Here is a 25,616-nt window from a genome sequence, read left to right as displayed (position 1 = left end):
AGCGAACCCATGTCATTTTTATATCTGTTACTATCCCCTACTGGGGGGGTTCACAGTTATATTGAAAGTATGGTTATTTATTTAGAATGACGACTTGGGATGTGATGTGTGTGGCGATGCATGGTGGATACGTCCTGGTTGAGTGGAAGCATGATTTAGGTTTGAAGTATGCAGGCTTTGTCATAACATAGTCATCTATGTTATTTAGTTTTCGTTCTACCAGATGTCCTTGGACTTTTCCCCTTACTTCACATATCTTACCATTACCATCTGCAATTACTTCATTCACTCTTCAACCCTTAGTTCCCTTGTTGGTTTGTTGTATTTTTCAAGTCCCTCAGTTTTTCTGTCCCCTCATTGTTGTTCCTTTGTATTGCGACTTTTCTATGCCAGTTCATGGAACTGCGATTTGTTGAGTGCTCTTTATTAAACTATCTTTGATTATTGACGTTAATATATATTTTTATTGTTCAATAGTTGGATGTTTATTTTTGCTGTTTGTTATCCACAGGGTATGTCAGCCAATAGGGGGAACTGATCTTGATGGCCATACAGCTTTTGGACTACAATTGGCCTGACATCCTCGGGGGTTTGAGGGCGATGCGGTCTGATAGTCAAGTCAATATCGACCTCCCCGCCCGACCTTGGGACGAGACATGTGTCATCTTTGCTTCGGCAGGAAACTTTTGATCAAGGAGCAGCCACGTAGTGAAGCAAGGAACACAGGCTCGTCCTTCAATTGTTACTCCTTGTTGCACAATGAGTATTCCTCTCGTTTTATTCAATCCCAAACAGTTTGGTTGCAATTTCCCTGCAAAAATTTCTAAGGAAGATTCATAAACCAGACTAATGTCAAAGTAGGAACACAGGCAGCTGGTTTGAAGATGAAATAAGAATATACATGTATTCATTTTACAGTGACACAGTTTGTACATAACATTTACATATAACATGTTATGATTTTTCACAAAGAAGTTATCTTAAGGTTAAAGCCCAATGATTACTGCAAGTAGGCCTAATGAATCTAATCACAAGATGGCTAATGACAACATACGCCATTAGAGGGCAGTGTGCAAACCCACTTTATGCTTTGTCTACAAATTGATTATTTTGAAGTCTTTAATAATTGTACATGTTAGGCAGGCTTCATAAAAAGCTTGCATATATTTAGCATAGTTTCAATGACTGTTAAATCAAATAATGTAACAGCAGTGGTCCTCTGTTTCGAGCCCTACCGCTCCTCCTGGAACAGTTGGCAAAAGTCTAGTCCGGAGGCACAGTGTTGATGGAGTGAAGACGAAGTGTGAATAGTTCAGATAAAGATCCATGTCTTGCTGCTAGGTCCTTTTCTCTTAAACATTGGAAATAAAATAGAAAAGAACGAACAACCTCAACTCTACCTATGGGAAACTAGGGTCTGTAAAAATAGGTGGTTATAAAAAATGTCAAAAGTATCATCAAATCTGTAAAATCTGTTTGGGTGCCAAGAATTAACAAGGGCTACACTAGCATGTTACTTCTGTGCTTCTGTGACTTGATGACGTAACCAAGGCATGGTCACTGCAAACAAGCTGTCTCAGGCAGTTCAGGAGACATGTTTTCTGTGGGAGAGTAACTCCCTTTGGCATGGACTTGGATATGTGTAGCTTTGCAGACCGTATACTTGGATAACACATTAAATGAAAGGGGATAACATGACCCCTTTAACTTCCCTGAAGGCTTGGGTTCCTACATGGAAACGACAATGTGTTGTTAGACGGAGGGTAGAGCATTGAGGACAGGATGTTTAGTGCAGTCATGGGTTGAGCCATGCAGCCACCCAGAAGAAGCTGACTGGACCAATAGTGTTGCCTTCTAAACATTCTCCAGAAATCAACTTTATTTACCATTCCCACTGACTCGACATTAATGAAACCATGATTCCGAATTGGAAATTTGAAAATATTAAATTTTATTTTGGTAATTATTGAACAGTGAGATGTCATTCAGTTTCTTATAAAAAATAGATACTCACTTGAAGACCTTGTAAAAAGTGCCTGATTCCCATCATGTCAGCCTTTTTTCTTTTGGTTTCCCTAAACATAATGTGGAATATTAAGGAACTTAACATATTTTACTCGAATATATATAATTTATACGTAAAAGTTTGGCTGATAAGCTGCAGTTTTATACAAGAGCTGCAGAATAAATCTTCACATTAAGAAACGTGCAATTATGATAATTTGGGTTTGCTGGCCTTAATTAGAAGTAGAAGACTGGGGAGGGGTAAGTGGGATGCAGTGAGGAACAGAGGTTAATGGAAACTCTTCAGTCCATTCTCTTCGGAGAAAATGAGTTTATCTATTCTATTCTATTATTGCATTTTTTCTAGTTCTCTCAGGCAAGTCTGCAGGGATCACATTCTGCTGAAAAAGTGAGGGTGCTGGAGATGGCCGGGGGTGGTGGCGACGAGTGGGGGTAATGGAGATGACCGGGGGTGCTGGCGACGGGTGGGGGTGCTGGCGACGGGTGGGGGTAATGGAGACTGGTGGGGGTGGTGGAGATGGGTGGGGGTGCTGGCGACTCTACGATTCTACAAGCTGGCGACTCTACAAGCACCTACGATTCTTAGGTGCTTGACATAATATATTTTATTTTACTCTGTATTATTCCAAAGCAAATAGACTCTGTTTTATAGAAACATGTTCACGTTACCTCTGAAAGTACATAAGCAATCCATTTGATTTTGCAATAGGTCACAGTTGATGTTTTTCGATTTAGCAGCCTGGATGGATTGTTCATATATTTTGTATTCATCAGAGGGTGTTTGTCATGATGACACATTTAAAAATTTGGCATGATCTGTATAGCCTTTCCGTTAAGATGCCTACACTCAGTAGCAACGATCCTTTTAAGTGTACATGTAAGCAACTCTACACACACACAAAGCAGTTTTCTCTCTCTCTCTCTCTCTCTCTCTCTCTCTCTCTCTCTCTCTCTCTCTCTCTCTCTCTCTCTCTCTCTCTCTCTCTCTCTCTCTCTCTCTCTCTGTTGCTCTGCAGTATAGAGACAGTATGAGAGAGAGAGAGAGAGAGAGAGAGAGAGAGAGAGAGAGAGAGAGAGAGAGAGAGAGAGAGAGAGAGAGAGAGAGAGAGCGAGAGAGAGAGAGAGAGAGAGAGAGAGAGAGAGAGAGAGAGAGAGAGAGAGAGAGAGGCAGAGAGAGAGACAGAGAGAGAGAGAGAGAGAGAGAGAGAGACAGAGAGAGAGAGAGAGAGAGAGAGAGAGAGAGAGGAGTAGAGGAACATGACATAGTAAGGATAGCAGAGCACAAAAGAGTGTAGGAAGTGGGCCAGTCCAGCGACCACTGGGCATGTTGGCGTCTGTGTTTTAGTGTGTCTGGGTGTGTGCACGTGCGCATGTTGTTTCTTTGAGTGGTATGTGGGCAAGGAATGATAGTGCAAAGTGTACATAGGAGCACTTCTCTGAGCCATTAGGACTGTCGACATGAGCAGAGCCACCTTCTTCGAGGTAGGTCCAGCCGGACTTAACGTACTCTATTAACATGTGCCAATCTTATCCCAACACAGGCAATTGGACATGGAACGCTACATTGTGATACATGAATCCAACAATGTGTACATGATTAGACATTGTTATGAATGTTTTTTGAATGTTATAACAACCATAGTAGGCTACTTTTTCATTCAATGAATGAAACAAATACAGAACTAGTATTCACACACAATACTACCCTATTATAAGACCGGATTTACACAATCACAATACTAGAATACAATCAAGAAAACAAGTAATCAAACTACAACGTCTCTATCCAGCATAGCTTTAATGTCTCAATGTTGTGTGCAAGGTTCAGAATCAGTAGTAGCCTATTTGAAATGAGATCCTGAAACTGATGTTGTTAATACCAGTTGATGTTTGATGCTGAAGCCCCATTGCCATATACTGTGTTTCCCTTAGTGAAATATTCCAGCATTTTTTTTTTATTTCAGTCATGATGGAGTTGTGCAACTTGTGCCACTCAAGAAAACACTGCTTTATGAGTGCTTTTTGAAGCCAGAAAGAAACTATAGGTGATTTGACTGTTGCCACCTGTCGACAGGGGAAATCATTATATTTTCGTTTAGAAAAAAGCCTAACTTGTGATCTTATGAAACAACTTGAAAATGTAATTAAATAGATGATGTCAATGCGACAGTTTTCATCAAGTTCTTTAAATTGTCAGTTTTACTTATTCGGGGCAGACAACACAGACGACAAGAGGCTTCATTACAGCCACAAAGCACGTTCTAAAGTTTGTTCCACAACTTTCTGATGTGTAAATTATGAGAAGTATGAATCATTATAAATTTGGCCACATACGTTGTTGCTTCAACACCAGCATTCTTCCCTGGCTGCTCGTGCTTTCATGGAGCCAATATGTATTCTTGTAAACAAGTGCGGCAATGTGATAAGGGCTGCAGGCCAGTGGCCTCAGGTTCATCTATGATGCTTAGCTGCTTGTGAGACCGAACCTTGCAGCCAAATGTTACTCACTTGACTGCTGTGTGATTATTTAACATTTCTGATTGGGATATTCTCCTTTTGGTTTTAGCTCATCTGTCTTGTGATGCGGTACAATATGTGTTGAATCTATAAGTATATCGATTAATATAAACAATAGACCCAGACCTTATTCACAAGCACCTGCTGGACTGTCTAGTCACTAGACCCTCTGCATACATACCTCATCAGCTGACTTTACAGTGTGTTGCAGGGGGCCAGGGGTTTTGGTATGTATCGGGCAGACCGCCCTATCGGCAGCTCGTTAAAAGGCAGCGCATTAAAAGCCTGTAATTTATAGATGGACTTATTGATTCTCTTTTCATCAATCGGTTCTCTTGAGATCTCATTTACAGCAATGCTGTTTTGGTGTGTCTTTGAGATGTGCAGATTGGTTCAGATTTGTAATACCTAAGGCTTACACGGTTTCACATTACAATAAGAGTGCATTTATTAACCCTTGTTGGGGTTCTTAAAATGAATAAATTCAAAATGAGCTTATGCAGTTGTAAACAGGTACTCACAGTCTAGGTTTTCTAATGGTGTTCAGGTTAACTAAAGGGGTTAATTTTAACTAAGACATTTATTTTCTACATTATTTAGCAGGGTTAGGGTTGCTTATTAGGTGTTTTTTGCTAGGGATAGGTGCAGAATATTATTGCAGAATAGGTTTTGTTTGTGGGGTTAGGGTAGCTATTATATTATTACAGGGTATGTATGATCTACTGAGCAATAATTTGGATGTTTGGGCAGAATTTTGAGATCATTTAAATTGTAGATATTATTTAATTACTTTATCCAAAATCTGGACGTTTCAGGGAAGATGGAGTGATGTCTTTTGTGTCATGTGATTAATTTTCAAAATGACCTATTACCAACAAATGGCAAACTACATTGTTCCTTTCTAATTTCCAGGTGCTTAAAATAGCTATGGGGTACATTTGTGTGAGTTTTCCTCAAGAAAACTGTCCAGGGGAGAGCGTATCGTCATGGATACTTGTGGGTGGGAAAGCTCCTAGCTTCCATTCAACTCACCAGCGTACTTTTTAGCTGGATTTTTTATTGCTCCCCGGCTCCAACAAAAAACACCCACCGCTCTAAGATGACTCACTTGTTTTTCGGTGCAACACGGTGACAATGTTGCAGTTGTTAAAGTGTTGAAAGTCTTCTCCCTTACAATCATGTTGGACCAGCATCACAGCCCCTCCAGATGCATATTAAATGTTCCCAGCTCTGTGCTCGGCCTTCTTTCATCCCATGAAATGAAGAAAGAATACAGCAAGATTAAACACAAGGTCTGAATACTTTAGTTTGTTTGGCCTGTTTTGAGGCAAGTTAATTGAAACAAACTTTTCTCAAATAGGTCTCTTCAATTACAGAGTAAATAATGATGGGGGTAGTTCCCCTCCTTGTTACATTTAGTTAGTTTTTTTTTTGTGTTCGATTTATAAATCACTACAAATAGGACCCCAAAACATTTCTAAAATAAATGCCAACACTAACTTTAATTATGGAACTGTTCTTTTGAAACGTTAACTCATTTCAACATGAGTTTCATACTGAAATAAAAAAAACCTCTCTCTGTTCCTCTCTTTCCCTTTCAACAATGTGCTGAGCACAAATCTGTCTGGTGTCCATTAGCTAGTTAGAAGACTGTCCAGCTCAGGCCCCCAATCCCAGCCAGCAGGACAGCTCTGCTGAGCCACACAGTACAGTGCTCTTAGGGCTGATTGTACTTGGGTTGGGGTGTGTGTGTGTGAGTGTGTGTGTGTGTGTGTGTGTGTGTGTGTGTGTGTGTGTGTGTGTGTGTGTGTGTGTGTGTGTGTGTGTGTGTGTGTGTGTGTGTGTGTGTGTGTGTGTGTGTGTGTGTGTGTGTGTGTGTGTGTGTGTGATAAAGGCTTACTTGCTTCCGATCCGTGTGGTTGTGAGTCCAATGACCTCAACTATTTCAAAGGGAGTCAGTTCTCATTAGGTTGTAGTGGTGGGATGATCTCCAGTCATAGTCAAAACCTCATATTTCATGGCAAGTGATCAATGTTTGATGGTTAAAGTGCACATTCAAATTATATGTGCTATCAATTCAGAGCAAACCAAAAGTTATTTTTCTGTGGAAATTATTATTAAGCATCAAATTACCCAAAACTGAACATTTAAAGTTGGCAATTCAATCTAAAGCCAACCAAGTAATTCAACATAAGTTGCCGGTTCAGACTTGTATTTCCCCAACAAGTTGGACTGTCTTAAAAAAAATATATATACAAAATACGAAATGCAAAACATAAAGAAAACATTATAGACAATACAAAATACAAAATACGAAATAGAAAACATAAAAGAAACATTATAGCTCCGACAATAGTTTTCTGCCTCTGGTGAATATACTTCCGATGGAACGTTTTGAAGCCATTGTGTGTAATTGTAAAACTAGTTGGTGGAAGGGCACAGCACGCTTCAAGTTTCTTGGACACTAATCGTATAGCACCACAGTCAGTGTGGATATGTGTTGCCGGTGGTTGAGGTTGATGGCCGTGCCCAAAAGAGGTTAAGCTCCTCACTCACAGTATAACACCTCATATACGATGGTAATAAAAAAGTATCAAAAATGCTTTGCTTTTTGTGTTATTAAAATCACATTCAAAATTGAGGGAGTAGGAAACAGTTTATCAAACCGCGATTCTGCAGCAAGGGCCTCTGACGGCTTCAATTCAGGCAGGGAAAGATATGAATAAACTTTTTTTCTTCTCCAAACATACAAATGTTTGTTCAGAGAACCTAATGATTATCTGGAGCTTGAAGATATGTATTGGGACAAGCCCTAGTAGATGAACAACAAGCCAAAGGTACGAGACAAGCCCATGAAGCTCTCCTCTTCCCTCCTGCGAGGGAGGCGCCCGCTCGTGGCCTTAGGAGCATTTTGGAAGGCCAAAGATAAACCTTTCAAAAGGGTCACAACTACGACTCATTGTAGAGGTGTATGGATTTAAATCGATGTAAAAATTCTGGTGGTGTATAAGATCTTGAATAATACCAACGCTTACTCTTACAACATCACTGCCTTTGTATTCAAGATGTTTTTCAGTAGCCAAAAATAAGCCAAGTCAAATGGCTGTCTTCAATGTGTCCCGTTTATCGATGAGAAGATTTTTCAACATATCTAGCAGTAGCGTAGGACCACACAACATTGTGTTGGCCATCCTTTCCCAGAAAGAAATGACTTTAAAGGGCACGGCACTGTTAATTGCCAAGTGACAACAGAAATTGCACATATAACTAAACATGGTGGTACATAACAGGTAAACATTAACATATGGTGCAGTTTGTTTATTTGTCGTAAAGCAAGCGTGGGCAATTATTTTTCATTATGGGCAACATACGAAATTCTAAATGCCTTTGAGGGCCGAGGGAAATCTGTCATGTCATAACGATTAGATTGGATTATAGAAAATGTATTGCTGTACTTAATATAACAGCATAAATCAATAATTTATAATTTATTCACTACAAATGTTATGTGAATAAAATCATTATATTTAAATCCCCACGTACACAAAGTAAATTGTTGCACTGATTGTACAGTTGGTTTCCAAGAAAAAAATGAGTGGGAAACAGTTCTGAAACCTATCTGTATCTGTACCAAGTGTACCAGGTCTACCTCCTAAGTTAAGCGGGGATCAGCTGAGTTATTTCCCTCACCCTTATTGCCAGGGAAAATCGATGTGAAACAGCATATAATGTGGGGTTATGAAAGCCTAAACTGCAGATTTTATATTTATTGAAAAACAATAGTCTACAAGTCTACAATGAGGCATAGTTCCATGGAGCTTTTGTGCTCAATACTCTGGGTATACCAATGCTGCCTTGCGCGCGATTTCATTTTGCGCTGCCAGGCAGCCTCGATTCCATGGATCCGATTTTCGCCTGAGATAGGGAACCAATCACAGAACGGGGAGGGACGGCAAGACGATGACGACGTCTATGCAACACACCGAAGCTTTTAGTTTACGGATCAAAAATGGAAGCAGATGCGTTACCTATCGATGCAGCTTTAGATGTGTTCCAAGTAGTTTAGAACGCAAGTTTATTTTGATAAAAGTGAAACTTTCGGCGTGAAGGATGTCTTTGCCCTGCTACCAACAGGCTTTGATTGGCTATGAGCTACCTACAGACTCATATGATAGACATTCGTAGCGCCCAATAAACGGCTCCGGGCAATCGTAAACCACACCTGTGTGGTTCCCAGACCTCGGCTGTTTCCCAAAGTGAAGGCTGCAGCCTTGCTAGGACGCGACCTTGCTAGTCGCGTCCTATGGAGATGAGACTAGAGTGCTAGCTCGAGTGCTTCCTAGCGTTTGTAACGTCTGACTTTGGGAACGACTTGGTAGTGTGGAAGCGCTTCCGCTTCCGCTTTTTAATACTGCGTGTCCGCTTGTAAACACATGTGCGCTTATGAATAAAACATGGCAGCAATCAAGCTGATCGATATTTATTTGACTTTTGTCTGTTATGAATGCGGTCATTTCTCCTTCGCATGGAGCCTCTTTGGGGAAGTCACAAAAGCTTTGTTGTGGTTGATCGAATTGTCTTTATTAAAAGGAAAATCCATTCAATTTTTATAAAACTAAGTGAAATTGTCTGAGAACTTAATTCATGCATTACATTTACAGTACGGTTGATTACTATTATGCAGGGGGAAAAAGACAAAGAAAGAGATGATAAACGTGTATTTATTTGGATATATGATCTGATTCATTCATTCATATGCCTACAATCTACCAGTGCTTTGAACACATAAGTATATCATATAAAATACAATTATATACGTTCATTCAAAATTACAAACATTGCAAATGATCGGTTGTGCATTAATTTTACAACATTGGATAGTGGCACTATCCCACCGGCAAACAAATGTTTGTGCGCCACCCTAAGGCGCACAAAAGCCTCCGTTTGCTGGGCTGACCCTAAAAAAAACGTAAAACATAAATAGGTATACATAAATAATGTAATCTTGTGAGCGAGTAAATTGACATTGGTGACAGTGGTGTTTAACACCAGCTACGTCCATGCAAAATATAGCAACGTATCATTAAGTTGCAAAAACGTTAGAAAAGTGGCACAGGCCTTTAGGCTTGATTATTTGCATTAACATGATGAATCTATAAAAAGCAATACGGCACAAAATATTTCTGAAAACTAATATAACTTCACTTCGTTTGAACGTGTACTTCTCTGCCATTTTCAAGAACCCGCCCAGTGAACGCAGAGGATTGTGGGTAGTTTTGGCTCGTCTAGGATGCAGCGATGCATCCTTGAAAAATCTCGGAATTCTCAAAAACGAAGGACCCGAAAAGAGGGCGTATTTCGACTGTCCTCAACATTGGAACAGTGCTTGTCGGCGTTCGATGACGTAGCGTCCTTAAAAGGGCGGCCGTTGAGCATGCTTCCTTGACATTGGGAAACAGCCCTCATCTCAATGCAGATTGAGATGAGGTCTGGCATTAGCCAGGCTAGCTCCCGAGGTCTTTCATCAAATTTTGGACCGGCTTATGTCTAAATTTATGTTCACTGAAAACAAGTTCAAATAAACATCTTGCCAGTGGCCGACTGAAATCAGTGAACAGGGGAAATAGCCAGAAACAATCTGTTTATATTTAATATATTTAATATTTAATGTTATTTGGCTGTAGCTAGATCTGATCCGTACCAGGGGCATCTAAGCAAGGCATTTTCCATTCTCCTAATTACCTATTATTGCGCCGTGCTAAGGATAATTTTGGTTGTAAATTACTGAATTGAGTATCTTAATTGAATCTAAGCCAAGAACCAAGTATTAATTCCAAGGACCAAGGGATAATTTCCTTAATTATAGAATACAATCTGTGTTAGGGAATATAGAGCGAGCCCAAATGCTCAACACAGAGATACAGTGTAAATAAAGGGGCAACAAGGAGTCAGACAGAGAAGGGTTCTGCAGCAGGCGGGTAGTCAGACAGGCGAGGGTTCAGCAACAGGCGGGTAATCAGACAGGCGAGGGTTCTGAAACCGGCAGGTAGTCAGACTGAACATAGGGAGAAGACAGTTAGTAAAAGCAACAGAAAAGATGTTTAGCGACCTTAACACGAGGAAGGACGATTTTTGTCTTGAGATCCACGGTTGATATACTTTGTGCTTATGAAGGCGATTGCTGGCAGGTTTGTAGACCGAGGGAGACGGATGGAAAGACAATGCTCCCAGGTGGCCGAAGTGGACGCTTTGACATTTCCCCTCCCGCTACGGACGCCCGACTGAATTGAGCGGAATTGGTTCCTTATTAAAGTCCCAGATGAGTGAAGCATCCAGGGTTAGACTCCGGGGGATCAAAGATCGCTCCTGTGGCCTTTAGCCATTCCAGTCCACAAAGTACTGGAGTCCCTTGCCGCAACAATGCACATCTAGTAGTGGACGGACCATAAAAGCTAAATGATTGGTGGGGCTCGGAGTTGGTAGAGACACAGAGCAGGGCAGAGCATGAAGTCTCCAGGTATGTGAACTGGCGCATGGGAGCCAGAATGGAGTGAAACAGCTGAGCTGATTCCCCAATGAGCACATGAAGGGAGAAAACCCAGTTGGTGAGGGAATTATCTGCATACTTGACCAAGGGGAGTTGGGAACTCAGCGAGGATGAATTGGCATTGGTAACGCAACGCAGCGCAGCCTCCATCCCATGGATAGCCCGCCCTGATTGTCCATTCATCTGTTGGTGGGAACCAGAAGAGAGCAGTAGCTACCGGTGCCATACCTGTGATATGAACTGAAGTCCACGGTCAGAGACGACGGCCGTAGGAATGCCATGTGGCCGGAACACGAGGAGCAACAGAAGGTCAGCCGCCCCTAGCAGAGGAAAGTTTAGGTACGTTTAAGGGGCGGAGCAAGCCAAACTGGGTCTGGTTGAGGACTTGTTCTGTCCACAGGTGGAACATGCAGCGAGGAGCGAGCGGGTGGCCTTGTCCATGATGGCCCTCCAGAACCGTTGTCGGAGGAAATCCAGGGTGCGGGTTATGCCTGGTTGGCAGGTGAGTCTGGTAGCGTGAGCCCACATAAGCACTCTAGAGTCAGGGACGCAGAGTCAGGGACAAATAACCGGTTGAGAGGACTGGTACCTGGGTCAGGCTGTTGCTCCTGCGCCTGGAGCACTGCTGACTCAATCTCCCAAGTGAGGGTGGCGATGAGACACGATGCCAGCAGAATGGGCTCAGGTTCTTGCAGGGTTCCTCTTCAGAGTATGAGTGGCACATGGCATCCGGCTGGATGTTACGGGAGCCTGGTTGGAAGGTCAAGGTGCCGGTCCTGCCCTCCACACGAGCGGGCAGATTACCGTTAAGGGCTTTAGCCTTTAGTCATGCACCTCCTGTTCGATAAAGTTCTCCTCCGCTCTGGAATCCAAAATGAGTTTGAGGGGGAGTGTCTGGTCTCGCTACAGGAAGACAGCATCGAGCGACGGACGAGAAGCCAAGGGGTTGAGGGCAAGACTCTTCAGGACCCCTCGGGCTACTGGCGACGCAGCTCGTTTCGGACAACGGGGGTGGTCGGGGGGGTTCACTGCGATGCTCGCACAGCCGGTTGTCTACCCGGATGGGGGGGGCAATCAGCTGGTGGAGGTTTGGAGGATCCTCCAGGGACACCAACTCATCTTTGACAACGTCACAGAGTGCACGGAGAACTTTCAATTTTGGAGGGAAATAAATAGAAATACAGGACAATCAGACTAAAACCATAAGACTCTTTAAACAGTACGCTGTTGGTTGATTATCTTTTCTTTCTCTAATGATAGGTTGAGGTCCTTGATGCAAAGACAAGAAAGCAGATTTGTTTCCTAGATAAGGTACGTCTGCACCTGAACTCAACTCCTCTTGATTCACTCATTCATCAATGCCCAGCACGGTACAAACAGTCAACTAACTAGAAAGGATTACTCTTTTTCTCCTGGTATTGGTATAGACTTCCCCACAGTGTAGCTCATTAAGCAAACACTACATAACAAGGTTATTGAACCTGTCCGTCTTCCCCCATCCCCGCTCAGGGTGGATGGATGTAACAAGCGTGCATGTTATGTTTCTCAAAGGTGGAGCCCTACTCCACAATAGCAGACATCAAGAGTCTTGTTCACAAATCCTGTAAGTATTAACAGCACACTGGTCGCCTTGGCTGCTAGCTCATCTACACTTCACATACTTGCTTATCTCAACATAGCTTTGCCCTATATTGACTGAATATAAATTCCTTACATTTGTAAATGGCAGACAGCTAACTCTAAAGGCTTCTAGATGCTGCTCCTGACCAGTGCATCTATAGGGCCTAGCGTCCCCCAGAGGATCTGATAAAAGTGTAATTCCTTGTTTACTTGTTTGAATCTTGCAGAGCTTGTACCGTCAGCAATCAGCGTGTCCAATCAAAAAAGGTTTACAAGTGTTTGCCAAAGGGGCTGGGGCAATCTGGCTCCGCCCAAGTAGCGAATACACCATTATAATTAATTGTTATCTGTCCTGAAGCCAAACTGGCAAGCACCCCCACCCCGCTTACTCTACTGTGTGTGTGTGTGTGTGTGTGTGTGTGTGTGTGTGTGTGTGTGTGTGTGTGTGTGTGTGTGTGTGTGTGTGTGTGTGTGTGTGTGTGTGTGTGTGTGTGTGTGTGTGTCTGTGTGTGTCTGTGTGCGTGCGTTGCAGATCCCCAGTGGTATCCAGCCCGTCAGGCCCTGAAGCTGGACCCCAGTAAGACATATTAGTGCTGTTGAGCTAATCTATCAAATGGCTTCTGCTGTTTCAAACCAATTATCCTTTAACTGAAACATTGCGCTTTCACACCATATGCCTCCTCAGGTGGCAAAACACCACAAATCAACTAATGAGCTGATATGCTGTATGGAGAATGGATCTCTTTCCTTATTGTTAGACGCATTTTCTCGTACTTCTCGAACTCGTACCAAAAGAAAGTTGATGCTTGGCATCATTAACGCTTTTTCTCTCCCCATTAAAAGTTGGCCCAACTCACACTGCCACGCTACAGTAAGACGGCATAAGAACCCGCTTTCTTCCATGCTATACCCTGACCAGGTCAATAGATTCTAGCAGTTACTCTGCACTCATAACATAAGGATTGAAAACACGTCTATTGAAGTAAAGAAAGAAAGAGCCAGCATGAGGCCGTCAGAGCTCCGATTATGAGCTTTCGGCTCGTCTTCTTTGTGAGAAGCAGAGGGATGGAGGAAAGCGCTCTGGTAATAGATGCTATTTGGGCCAGCCTCCCCCCCCCCCTCCTGAGCCGGATCTAAAATAGGCTTTCTATTAGTGCACCATATTATCTATAAAACAGGTTAGGAGCACTGGGTCACCCAGACCTTCATCACAAAGTTCATTTCAACACACTCACACACACACACACACACACACACACACACAAACACACACACAAGCTCTCTCACACACACACACACACAATAACACATACATACACACACGCTCACACACATATATATAAACATATATATATATATTATATATATATATATATATATATATGTGTGTGAGCGTGTGTGTATGTATGTGTTATTGTATAATATATATATAAACATATATATATATACCTATCCACACACACACACAGTGCAGATGCGCATAATTCTAGTTAATTCTAGTAAATTAAGGGATAATCTTCAAATAGCTAAAAATGCATACAAAAATGATTTAGTTTAAATCAAACAGATGTTTGAATCAGTGTGTCCATCTTGCTACTAATAAAACCCTTCTTAGGGTGAATCTCGATCGATTACATTAATGAACATCATTTTATATTCGAGTCTAATCAATTTGAATAGCTTTGCTTCCAATGTATTGTTTGGTTTGTCTTCCGTGTTGTGCTCCAGAGGCCAAGGCCCTGAGGGACGAGGAGGTGCTGCAGAGCCTCCCCGTGGGGACCACCGCCACCATGTACTTCAGAGACCTGGGCCCCCAGCTGGGCTGGACCATGGTAGAAAGACCCCGCTCTCAGGAGCCTTCACAGAGCCCTCCATTACTCTCTCTAAACGGAGAACGTGGACACTTTGTAGAGAAGGTCGCTCCATCTGTCTTTACAAAGTACTTCCAGAACACAGACGGCCTTTGGAGATTTAGCTGATGGACTTGGGTGTTGCCCAAGTAAAGAAAACTAATTTACTGTGTCCGCTTTTGATCATGAAAAACTGTTGCTTTAAACATTCTGAAATGTATCTGGCATCTTAGGAATTTTGTGAAAGGTTTAAAGAAACCAAAGATATTCTGCTGATATTAAGTTTAAAGCTTTATTCCACAGATTTTGCATATTGCTTCTGATTTCTTTCTGAAAGGTAGTACATTTTTTCATTTTGTGTTATCATATAAAAAGAAAACTGCCCATAGGCATCTTTGTTCTTGTCATGTGTGTCTCTCTTCTCTCTGGTGTTTCATTGGTCTCGTCATGTGTGTGTGTCTCTCTTCTCTCTGGTGTTTCATTGGTCTTGTCATGTGTGTCTCTCTTCTCTCTGGTGTTTCATTGGTCTTGTCATGTGTGTCTCTCTTCTCTCTGGTGTTTCATTGGTCTTGTCATGTGTGTCTCTCTTCTCTCTGGTGTTTCATTGGTCTTGTCATGTGTGTCTCTCTTCTCTCAGGTGTTTCATTGGTCTTGTCATGTGTGTGACTCTCTTCTCTCTGGTGTTTCATTGGTCTTGTCATGTGTGTGTCTCTCTTCTCTCAGGTGTTTCATTGGTCTTGTCATGTGTGTGACTCTCTTCTCTCAGGTGTTTCTGGCAGAGTACATGGGCCCTCTCTTCACCTACCTGATGTTCTACTTCCGCCTACCCTTCATCTACCCCCACAGATACGCCTTCACCTCCAGCCCGCTGACCGTCACCACGTAAGGCCCTGAAAAGACGCATCTGATACTTGTTTGGTCTCAGAAACCGTACAAGGTGACGTAAAGGGAGAGAGTAGGGATACAGGGGGATGAATGGAGAGAGAGCGATAGTCATACAGACGGAAGATTAAAAAGGCTTGGAGCAATTCAAATCGTCTTGACATTAACGACAAGGCCGTGACAAATCCTACAGCTAAGCAAACAGCCAGCATGCATCTCTGTCTCCCTCTCCTCTCCCCTGATCAGACTGGCGTGTGCGTGTCACACGGGTCACTACATGAAGAGGTTGGTGGAGACTATCTTTGTGCACCGGTTCTCCCACGGGACCATGCCACTGAGGACTATCATCAGGGTGAGCCCTTCACTTCATCTCCAATGGAACAATGGATTCTATACTTAGGCTTACATTAATGGTTAGATAGTTATTGTTCATCCTTCTTTATGCAGTGTAAAATGACTCGTTACACTTTACAATAAGGGAACATTGATAAACCATGAATTAATATTACACTGAAATGCTTCTGCCTGCCAGTGAACACGCACAGAGGACTGCCCCTTTGTGGAGTTCTCTCTCCTAATTGGAAAAAGTGGAAACTGGATACCAGAAATGGCAGAGCGGGGTGTAAAGTTTGGTCAGTTACTGACCGAACCTTGGTTTGGTCAGTAACTGACCAAACATACCTTGCAGCACATGGCCGAGGACATTTTAGAGCTATTTATGTGTTTATTTTTTAGAGCTGCCCACACCCATTATCTGTATTGATAATGTAATCAGGCCAATCAGGGACTGTGTTGTAGTTGATGACACAGGCTACCGCTGGCCAAACTGTGTCTCTCAAAGCAAGTTATGGCACTATTGAGTCAATAACTACAATAAAACAAGAAGATTATTTACTAGCAGAGTTTCTTTGCGGAAATGACATTTGAGCCGTATCCACTGAATAGCGCACCATGAAGGCTGGCAGAATTAGTCTGTCAAGACAGCTACTCCCACACACTGAGATGATTGTGGGCGGCTTTAGGTCCAGACTGATCCCTGCAGCAAAACAGAATGTGGAGTCAAGTGAACAGGGGGGTCTCCAGGCTTAACCCAGATGCTAATGCCATGTAAAAATATTTTTGGCTGATGTTAATTAATTAACATATATTAACTAATGTTAATTAATGGTTTATTTATTTACCCTTAGTATAAAATCTTACCAAAAAATGTATGGTAAAACAACAGTTATTTCTTTATTTAAGCATTGACTAAAATGTCTCTTTTTTGTATTTGTTCCTTAGAATTGTGTATATTATTGGGGATTCTCGGCTTGGTTGGCCTACTACATTAACCATCCACTCTACACACCCCCATGTAAGTTAGTAATACAAACACACCAAAGTCTTTCTTATACATACACACAAGATGTCATTAAGATGATCATAACTTTTTACTTGCTTTCTGATACAGAATATTCCCATCTCTTTATGCAGATTATGGAGATCTACAGATCAATTCTGCATGTGCTCTTTTTGTGGTACGTATCAATACTTCTAAGAATTGTAAGCAACTTATCACAACTCAACATGACATAATGATCATTGTGAATTATGTCCATAGGATTTAGGACCATATATTATTTTCAAGATGGTAGGATAATGCAAAAAAAACAGTAATTGCAAGCCGGCTAATATAACAACTGATGGAAGCAAATCATTGCAATAATGTTTCGAATGTTTTAGAAAGCCGTTGGACGTATAAGAAAATGAAAACACCTTTGAATTCCTAACATTGGAATATTATTATTTGAAAACAAAGTAATCAGATAAAAATGTTCTTGAATTAATATCATATTTTTGGTATCTGCAACATGAATTTTTGTATCTGGATTAAAGAAAATGGTATTTTCCTTTTTAATATCGTGTTCTTTAAATGGTGAAACTTAATTGGAATTTTAAAAAAATACATTTGGATAACCTTTTTTTGGTATAATATTTCAATGTTACAAATTCAAAGGTTTGTTTTTCAAGTTTTTGAGTTAATTCAGAAGAACATTTGGTGCTCTTTACCTCAAGGTGTTGGAAGATATAGGGACCCAAGTACGGAAGCTTGAAATCAAGCTATGCATGTTGTATCCAAGTAGCAACCCAACCACATAACAAACAGCAACAACGTTTTGCAAAGCTCACAATTTTGCACTGGTATTCCCCATGTTAAATAAGTTTAATTCAGAAACAGCCTATTTACTTCTAATCCAGGAAGAGCGTTACTTGCCCCTTTTTTCCAAGGCATGAAAACAAACAAAGAAAAAATAAAACAAAAAGTAAAAAATCCTGTTGATACAAACACAAACCACACAATTGAGATGCATCTCTACATTGGAGATCTTGGTCGCTGGCGTCCTTAAAAATATGTGTCAAGTTTGGAGATGATGCTTATGAAGATTATGCAGATATTAATAGCCTGTATATGCATTCACAGCGCCCCCTTATGGCTGATTTGGGTATGGCTAATAAAGAGTGTGCCTCGGGGGATCCTTCATACTGTACCAAACCTGTAGGTTTGATAATGATATTTGACAGTAAGGCAACAACTACTTGACATTTCACTGGTCAATAGTGGCCACATAATTTCCTCAAGCGATCACAAAAAATGTCTTAGTGAGGCATGTTGTCGCTTCCCGAGGTTTGGTGTTGATCGGATATTCGACAAGGAGGAGTTTCCCTTAAAACAATTTTGGAAATCCATAATGGCGGAAAATATTTCGGATGCACAGTAATGGTCTGCCAAGTGTCACATCTCTAGCATAAACTATTTAACAGGAAATGCGCCCGACGCAGGAAAACCAATAGATTTCCTTTTGGAGTTACCTGGACTGTGGGTCCTGGTATTCCTCATAATATATCATCTGTAGACGGTATGTCAGCTAAGTGTTGTGTTGAGGTGTGTGTGCCTCATTCGATTGTTTCTGCCACAGCTGTGTGAGGTGGGAAACTTCTCCATTCACTTGACGCTGAACAGCCTCAAAGGAGAAGGTATGGGACCGATATACACTTTAATGCTGCTCCAGTCTACATACAGGAAATTGAATAGTTATAAATACATAATCAACACTCCCTGGGATAATAAATTAGCCTTTGAATGGATCATTAAATATTATTATATATCTCAAAGTGATCTGTTTGTTCATCTACGTCTCTATGTTTCCGCTTCCCAGGAACCAAGGTCAGGAACTTCCCCACTCCGACCAGAAACCCCTTCACTTGGTTGTTCTTCTTCGTTTCATGTCCAAACTACACCTACGAGGTGACAGCAGAGACATCTCATCAGCAATGTAGTATCAATCACAATCATTTGGGGGCCAGGGACAATCAATGATGGTTGTTGTGACATCCTCACCTCAAAGTAGTTGTGTTCCTCATGAACATCCTCCTGAGGTGGTATGCTTTATAATAACGACTGGTCTCTATCTGTGCTTTTAAACACCCAGGTGGGCGCTTGGCTTGGTTTCTCCATCATGACCCAGTGTCTCCCAGGTAAGAATGCCTCCCACTGTGTGCCTAGCCATGGGAATGTTAGCAGCAATACCATACCTCCATGTATACCCCACTGTCACCACTGAGCCATCATCCATCGTATGGACAGCTCCCAGGCTGGGTCCGCCTGTACACCAAGGCACCAGGTAGAGCCCCTTGTGACGGAGATAGATCGCACTGGGTGGACTTAAAAATGATGCGACAATCCCAGATATCACCCTTTAATGTTTCAGGCAATTTATAATTTTCGATTCAACAACATTGTTGTTGTACATTTTTTTAGTAATAGAACATTCATGAATCATACTATTTTACTGAGTTATTTTTTGTTGTTTTGCATATCAATATCTTGACCATATTCAGTGAAAATAGCTTTTTGCATTATGCTGCAGTAAAATATACCGTTATATATATATATATATACCAATTATATTAAATTCATGGTTTTAGTGGAAAAAAAGCAGTAAAGATGGTTCCAGTGGTAAAATAAATTGATTATTTTCTATTATTAGGCTTTGTATAATAGGAAGCTCATCTTCAACACTCTGGGGTGTTTTGGTAGCAGCTAAACAAAACCAAAGCCTTGAGGGGTGTTGTTCAATGTTTAATGTTTGAATTCTGCGCTCCCTGCAGTGGCCTTGTACACACTGCTGAGTTTCATCCAGATGAGCGTCTGGGCCAGGGGGAAGCACAGGGCTTACACCCGGGAGTTCAAGGCCTACCCGGGCCTACGTATGGCCATCGTCCCCCTGGTGCTCTGACGGCCTGTGGAGCTCCTGGTCATTGCTGTACTCAGGACGAGGTCAGCATGGCACTGAGAATGAGTCCTCTGGAATATACTGACTATACTTGTTTTCCTTTCTTTCTTTTTTTTACAATTAATACAAGATTTATTGCCAGTTTGTTTAATAAAATGTTATTTATGCTGTTTGTATGCAAACTATGCAAACCTCCTGGTCATCCATGGAGAAAATGTCACAGCTTGCAAAGGAAAGCAGCGATCAGACACAGAAGGAAGATGCAAAAGTAAGCTTTACTTAATGTATACAAGCAGACAGAAAACAACCCACAATTACCAGCAAATTGTGGCAGAACCTAGGGAACGTAAATACATGAAACACATGCAAACATAATTACTAAACAACACAAAGCAGAAACAGGCTGTTTGGTTGGGGCAGGATCATAAAAGAAAAGTCGTGTAAAAAACAACTCATGAAATATGAGTCCTCTACCGACAGCTTTGGTTTTCCTCTTCGGGTTGACATGCCTTTGGTTCCCAAAGGTCAACATTTGTAAAGTATGACCAACCTTCGGTCAATAAGTATGTGATGCGCTCTATAACTTCAGAACACTTTGAAAGATGTAATGCCTCACAGATGTAATGCCTCACAGACTTCTTAACGGTAACTTGACAACCGTAGATTGTTGTGCAACCAGCAGGTCGATACAAAGAGGAAAAACCAAGTTGTTTGTAGAGGTGACAATCATTTTAATTGCATCAAGGTCGACTTTGATGGCTAGAGCCTTCAAAGTCGACCTTGGTGCAATGTGAATATAACAGTCTGTGAATATAACAATCATGTGTCTTTTTCATAGTCCCCATGGTCACTGTACATATTGTAGGACATGGCCTGAATAATAAGCTATTGGCGTTTCTCAACACAAGCCAATGTTTACTTCTTACTTAACGCCTGTACTATAGAAATAATCACAAATGGATGATAGCCATGGGGATAACATGACCTCCTCTTAAATAGCTCAAATCTTTTATATATTTCTCTGTGTTATCATTCTGGGCTACTGTAGAAACATGGACGTGCCATATGGTGCATGCCTTTGAATACAATTTAAGCTAACGAAAGTGCAACAATTCTTATTTACATGATAGCATAAACTAATCAAGCATACTTATGAATATTATTTTTTGATTCTTCAAAGTCTGTTTTGCTAGATGCCACACTGCACCATTAAATACAATCAGATAAGATTATATTTGAATGATTATCCATTGAGGCAAATGTTAATAAGAGGTAAACTGGAAACAGTATCATGTAAGAGTGGGTATTATGTTTAATCCCCAGAATAGCATTTTGGTCAACCCTTTCTGATGAGATGAAGCAGTGGTATATATTACTGTAGGTTAATGTTAAATTCATTATTTTACATATGATAACTACTCAGGACATAATTTTTAGTTTCATACTCAGAATTTTTACAAATAGTTTTTGGCTGTAGGCCTATTAGTATAAAGCAATTCTAACACAATGAAAAATGTTTATATCTTAGAAAAATGTGTTAAGACTTCAAGACGTTTAATGTTGTTATTCTTAAATGAAATTAATGTAATGAATAAACAGAAATGTGAGTCGTTACCTATTTTTTAAAAGGGCGTTTATTCTACAAAATTGCTTCTCTCAGGAATGACCTACTGATGAGCTTCATTCATAAGCGGACAAAAATTTGGATATTCAAGCAACAAAGATGCCCATGATAAAAAACGCATGGACAAAAATCAACATCTGAATAGCTAATTATAATAACATGAATTATAATTAAAACATTATTCAATGGAATCATTAGCAGCAGCAGCATTATGCAACTTCATCGGCAACACAATGCATACACGACTCTCCAACTTGGTAAAAAAAAGGGCCTCTTGGTGCTTCCACCAGGGCTGTATCAATAAAGTGCTCAGCCTTCAACTCCCTTCAGCCTACATTCCCTGTCTCACAGAAAGGCAGAACAAAGAAGGTTCACCTCCTTTGGCCACTGCAGCATAAGTCACAGCCTGGCGCCTGAACTTCAGACAGTACAGCTCAAATGAAAATCTCAATGCAGGTTTGATCATCTCTGTCATACTTAATCTGTGTTCACGTCAGACGATGTGAACTTTACAATTGTTCTCCCTACGTGGAGAAAAGAGGATTCCAGTGATTTCTGTCAATTCAGTCATTGGGGAAAGGGGACCCCTTCAGTAGGCACAGGCATGTCATGGTGACACAGCCTTTGGAAGTCGGGCAGACTCTGTTGACCTGGCATGAACCAGTAGATCAGCCCCAATGTTGTTGATGACCCCTACACACACACACACACACACGCACGCACGCACACACACACTCTTCCTGCAGAGGTGAACGGCGGAGCTTCACTTCCTCTTCAGGGGCGCGACCTTGACCTGTCGCCGCGCCCCGGCCGCCCTGGGGTGCAACACGATAGACTCTTCCCCTCTCAGCTTCTGCTTGGCAAAGTTCACAAACACCTGAAACAAAAACACAAGGGTGAACTGAAAAATACAGACCAGACAGAGTGCATAAAATGTGCTGACAGCGATAATTAACAGTTATATCTACAGTTCAGTTAAATATTATTATTATACCATGGTCATTTATTTCTTACACTAAACATTAAAGGTTGAGTGAGGCCTCTCTGGAAGTAGCCCTGTTATGTGAGATGGGTTTCATCATCGCTGTTGTATTAAGGTAAGGTGTGATGAGCTCTGTTACGGTAAAGAACCCACCTGGTCCAGGGTGGTCTGGGACACCGAGTAGTCCTCTATGTGGAGCGGCTCCTTGTTGACCAGCAGCGTCTGGAAGATCCTGGCCAGGGAGGAGCAGCTGACCTGGTACTGCAGCGTGTTGTGGTGCCTCTCCCGCTGCACGCAGCCGGGGAACACGTCCTCCATGAAGTCCTCTGCGGGGTTCAGGTCCGGACTGAGGCCCGGCGCCGCCCCCCGGATCTTCATGGTCACCATGTAGCCGTCGCCAAACCTGCCCTCATGTGCACACACGCGTGCACGTGCACGCACACAGAACAGACATTATTAAACAACAACTTCTTTCCAAACAAGTATTTTCATTGTATGAGTAATAGGATTTATGTGAACTAATCTTGCATCATGTATCTAACCATTAACCGTTATTTATGTAATTTTATGTTTCACGATAAAAAAAATCGATGTAAATGTACATAGTGCAGGTTTAATACATTTGTGTGCATTACATTTTGTGTATTACCCATCAAGCATTTCCTCTTGTTTTGCAATTACGTACGCCTTAAATTAAAACTGTTGAAAACTAATATAAATCCAATATTGTACACTAACTGGACACATCAAATTGTGAATGTAATGTTTAACCTGGCCATCTAATGTTTACTCAAGGTGTGTAATGTTTGGGCGAAACCTTCTTGTGGAGAGGAAGGACTTCATGTGGAGGCTGAGGGCGCGCCAGGAGGACCTACTTGTACTTGAGATGCTGAATGGTGCCCAGACACTTGAAGGACCCATTGACCATGATGGCTAGCCGGGTGCACAGGGCCTCACACTCCTCCATACTGGGAAGGGCAGAGGTAACCTGGTTAGAATACACACACACACACGCATCCACTCTCACACATACAACCAGACAATCTACACACACACATCCACTCTCACACATACAACCAGACAATCTACACACACATCTATACTCACACATACAACCAGACAATCTACACACCCACATCCATACCATCGACACCCATACACACGCACATTCATACTCACATGTACAACCATACAATCTACACACACACATCCATACTCACACATAAAACCAGACAATCTACACACACACATCCATACTCACACATACAACCGGACAATCTACACACTAGAGCTTTGACTTTTGCCCAAAAATCATATTCTAAGTTTGTTTATTAATATTAATATTCGAATATATTCAAATATTTATTAATAATATTTGGACTATTAAATGCCTTCAGTAAGACCTGGATTGGGCTTCGCAAGATTTGTTTACCGCGTTGCTATTGTTACCGGTCTTGCTTGTTCCAACGGTTTATTAGGTTTCCAATAAATCTCTGTCTAATCAATACTTCATTCACTGCCTCTTCCGTGGTCATTACAATATTATGAATGGACTGCATCGGGTTCTCCGACGTCTCTCCCTCTTGGCCTGCCCATAACAGGTTCGAATATTAAGGGCTGCCTAATATTCGTTTGAATTTTGATTTATTTTTTTACTTTCAAATAACAAAGTCCGGAGCCAAAGCCCTACTACACACACACATCCATACCATCGACACCCATACACACGCACATTCATACCATCTACAAACACATCCACACCATCTACACACACACACATCATAATACGTCCACACACAAACACACATCCATGCCATCTACCCTCACACACTCGTCGAGCGGACGGCTTGCCTGTCGGACGTGAGGACGACGGCGCGCTTGTCCTGAATGACGCTCATGATGGAGTTCCACAGGAAGCGCCGGGAGTGGGGGTCCATGCCTGTGGTCGGCTCATCCTGCCGAGAGGAAGTCGAGAGATCTCTTAGGCTGGAGTACGTCCTCATGGTGTCGTATTATAATGACATCCTTACAGCCCACCACGGCAGTCCTTCATGGTCTCTACAGGCCTCACCAGGGCGGGGCAGCCTATCACGGTCTGAACAGGCCTCACCAGCAGCAGCAGGGCAGGGCAGCCTATCATGGCGATGGCGGTGGACAGCTTCCTCCGGTTGCCTCCGCTGTACGTCCCGGCGCTGCGTCCCGCGTACTCCGACAGCCCCAGCTTCCAGATGGCCCACTCTGACACCTGGAGGAGAGATGTAGATTCAACAATGTTATGTCTAGCTCAGCCTCTGAAAGGACCGGACCTAACGCTAACCCTAATGCTAATGTGAACCACACTGTACATGTGGACATAGAGGAAATAACGTTTATTTTGAACTATTGCAGTAGAGCTGCTTACAATTTTCCAGACAACTGCTGTTTATGCCACTCTGATTAATGCCACTGAATGGTGTCTGCATCCATACTGTGCTTTTCTCACCTCCATGGACACTACTTTCACTTGACAATGAATTCCTGATGATAACCTATTCATAAACCCATTCACATAGGGGCGAGCTTGTCATGCAAGACAATTCAAGGACAGGGGTGGCAGAAAACGATAGCACTCTTGGCCAGGCCCACCCACCAGGCGACGGGTGGCTACTCAGTGGCTACCATTTAAATCCTGCTGTTGCTACTGCATTCAGGTATAGGTATCTCAATCAGGGACACCTCAACCCCTGGCTAAGCGGAACTGAGGACGAATCAGCAATATCTTGGTTGCTCGGCCCTGCTGCCCTGCTCACCCGGGCGACCTCGTACTCGGGCACTCCACTGAGGCGGGCGTACAGGTTCAGGTGCTCCCTGCCCGTCAGCAGCTCATCAATGGCGTCAAACTGGGGGCAGTAGCCCATGTTCTGGTGCACGTCCAGGATGTTGGTCAGTATACTGCAGTCGAGAGACATACGCAAACAAAAAAATAACGCTCTTGTATTCCTGCAAAAAAAATAATTTTTGTTTCTAACAAAAAGGCAAAATCTTTCCGGCAATTCCGGCAACATTCCATCAATTGTCTAAACCCCAGAAACTGTATAATTCTACGTTCCATTTACTTCAGAAGTGTTGGGTCTGACGAGAGTCGGGAAACCAGGAGGACATTTTGGTAATATCTGTTCTAGCCTGGCTAGCCGTACCAGTTAATAAAGACGCATTACTCTGTATTTAGCTGTAGACACATGTATATGATGTAGTCCACAGATAGAAGTTGGACCGTACTGTTTTTAAAACTTAATGAGGGACAAAGAAGACAGAA

The 25,616-nt window shown here is 42.1% G+C and overlaps 2 protein-coding genes across 2 annotated transcripts in view; one reads left to right on the top strand and one right to left on the bottom strand.

The window, feature by feature from the left end:
* The first annotated feature begins 11,508 nt into the window (after nucleotides 1-11,508).
* LOC130377247 (very-long-chain enoyl-CoA reductase-like) lies at nucleotides 11,509-20,151 on the top strand. Its single transcript, XM_056584285.1, has 13 exons — nucleotides 11,509-11,591; nucleotides 12,350-12,400; nucleotides 12,641-12,692; nucleotides 13,242-13,286; nucleotides 14,438-14,564; nucleotides 15,283-15,441; nucleotides 15,688-15,793; nucleotides 16,723-16,795; nucleotides 16,915-16,958; nucleotides 18,399-18,456; nucleotides 18,639-18,727; nucleotides 18,912-18,957; nucleotides 19,591-20,151. Exons 1-13 carry the CDS (start codon nucleotides 11,529-11,531, stop codon nucleotides 19,716-19,718), a joined length of 1,041 nt encoding a protein of 346 aa, XP_056440260.1. The 5' UTR covers nucleotides 11,509-11,528; the 3' UTR covers nucleotides 19,719-20,151.
* Nucleotides 20,152-21,382: 1,231 nt separating this feature from the next.
* Nucleotides 21,383-25,616, bottom strand: part of LOC130377244 (retinal-specific phospholipid-transporting ATPase ABCA4-like) — a 125,181-nt gene continuing 120,947 nt past the window's right edge. Inside the window, exons 45-50 of the mRNA XM_056584280.1 lie at nucleotides 25,111-25,252; nucleotides 24,393-24,566; nucleotides 24,173-24,276; nucleotides 23,197-23,289; nucleotides 22,475-22,724; nucleotides 21,383-22,216 (exon numbers count right to left, since the gene is read on the bottom strand). Of these exons, the coding sequence (XP_056440255.1) occupies nucleotides 22,103-22,216; nucleotides 22,475-22,724; nucleotides 23,197-23,289; nucleotides 24,173-24,276; nucleotides 24,393-24,566; nucleotides 25,111-25,252 (877 nt within the window). The 3' untranslated portion in view covers nucleotides 21,383-22,102. The remainder of the gene's footprint in view (nucleotides 22,217-22,474; nucleotides 22,725-23,196; nucleotides 23,290-24,172; nucleotides 24,277-24,392; nucleotides 24,567-25,110; nucleotides 25,253-25,616) is intronic.

Source organism: Gadus chalcogrammus, chromosome 23, assembly GCF_026213295.1.
Source record: "Gadus chalcogrammus isolate NIFS_2021 chromosome 23, NIFS_Gcha_1.0, whole genome shotgun sequence".
Lineage (NCBI taxonomy): Eukaryota > Metazoa > Chordata > Actinopteri > Gadiformes > Gadidae > Gadus > Gadus chalcogrammus.
This window is presented reverse-complemented; position numbering and strand designations above follow the sequence as displayed.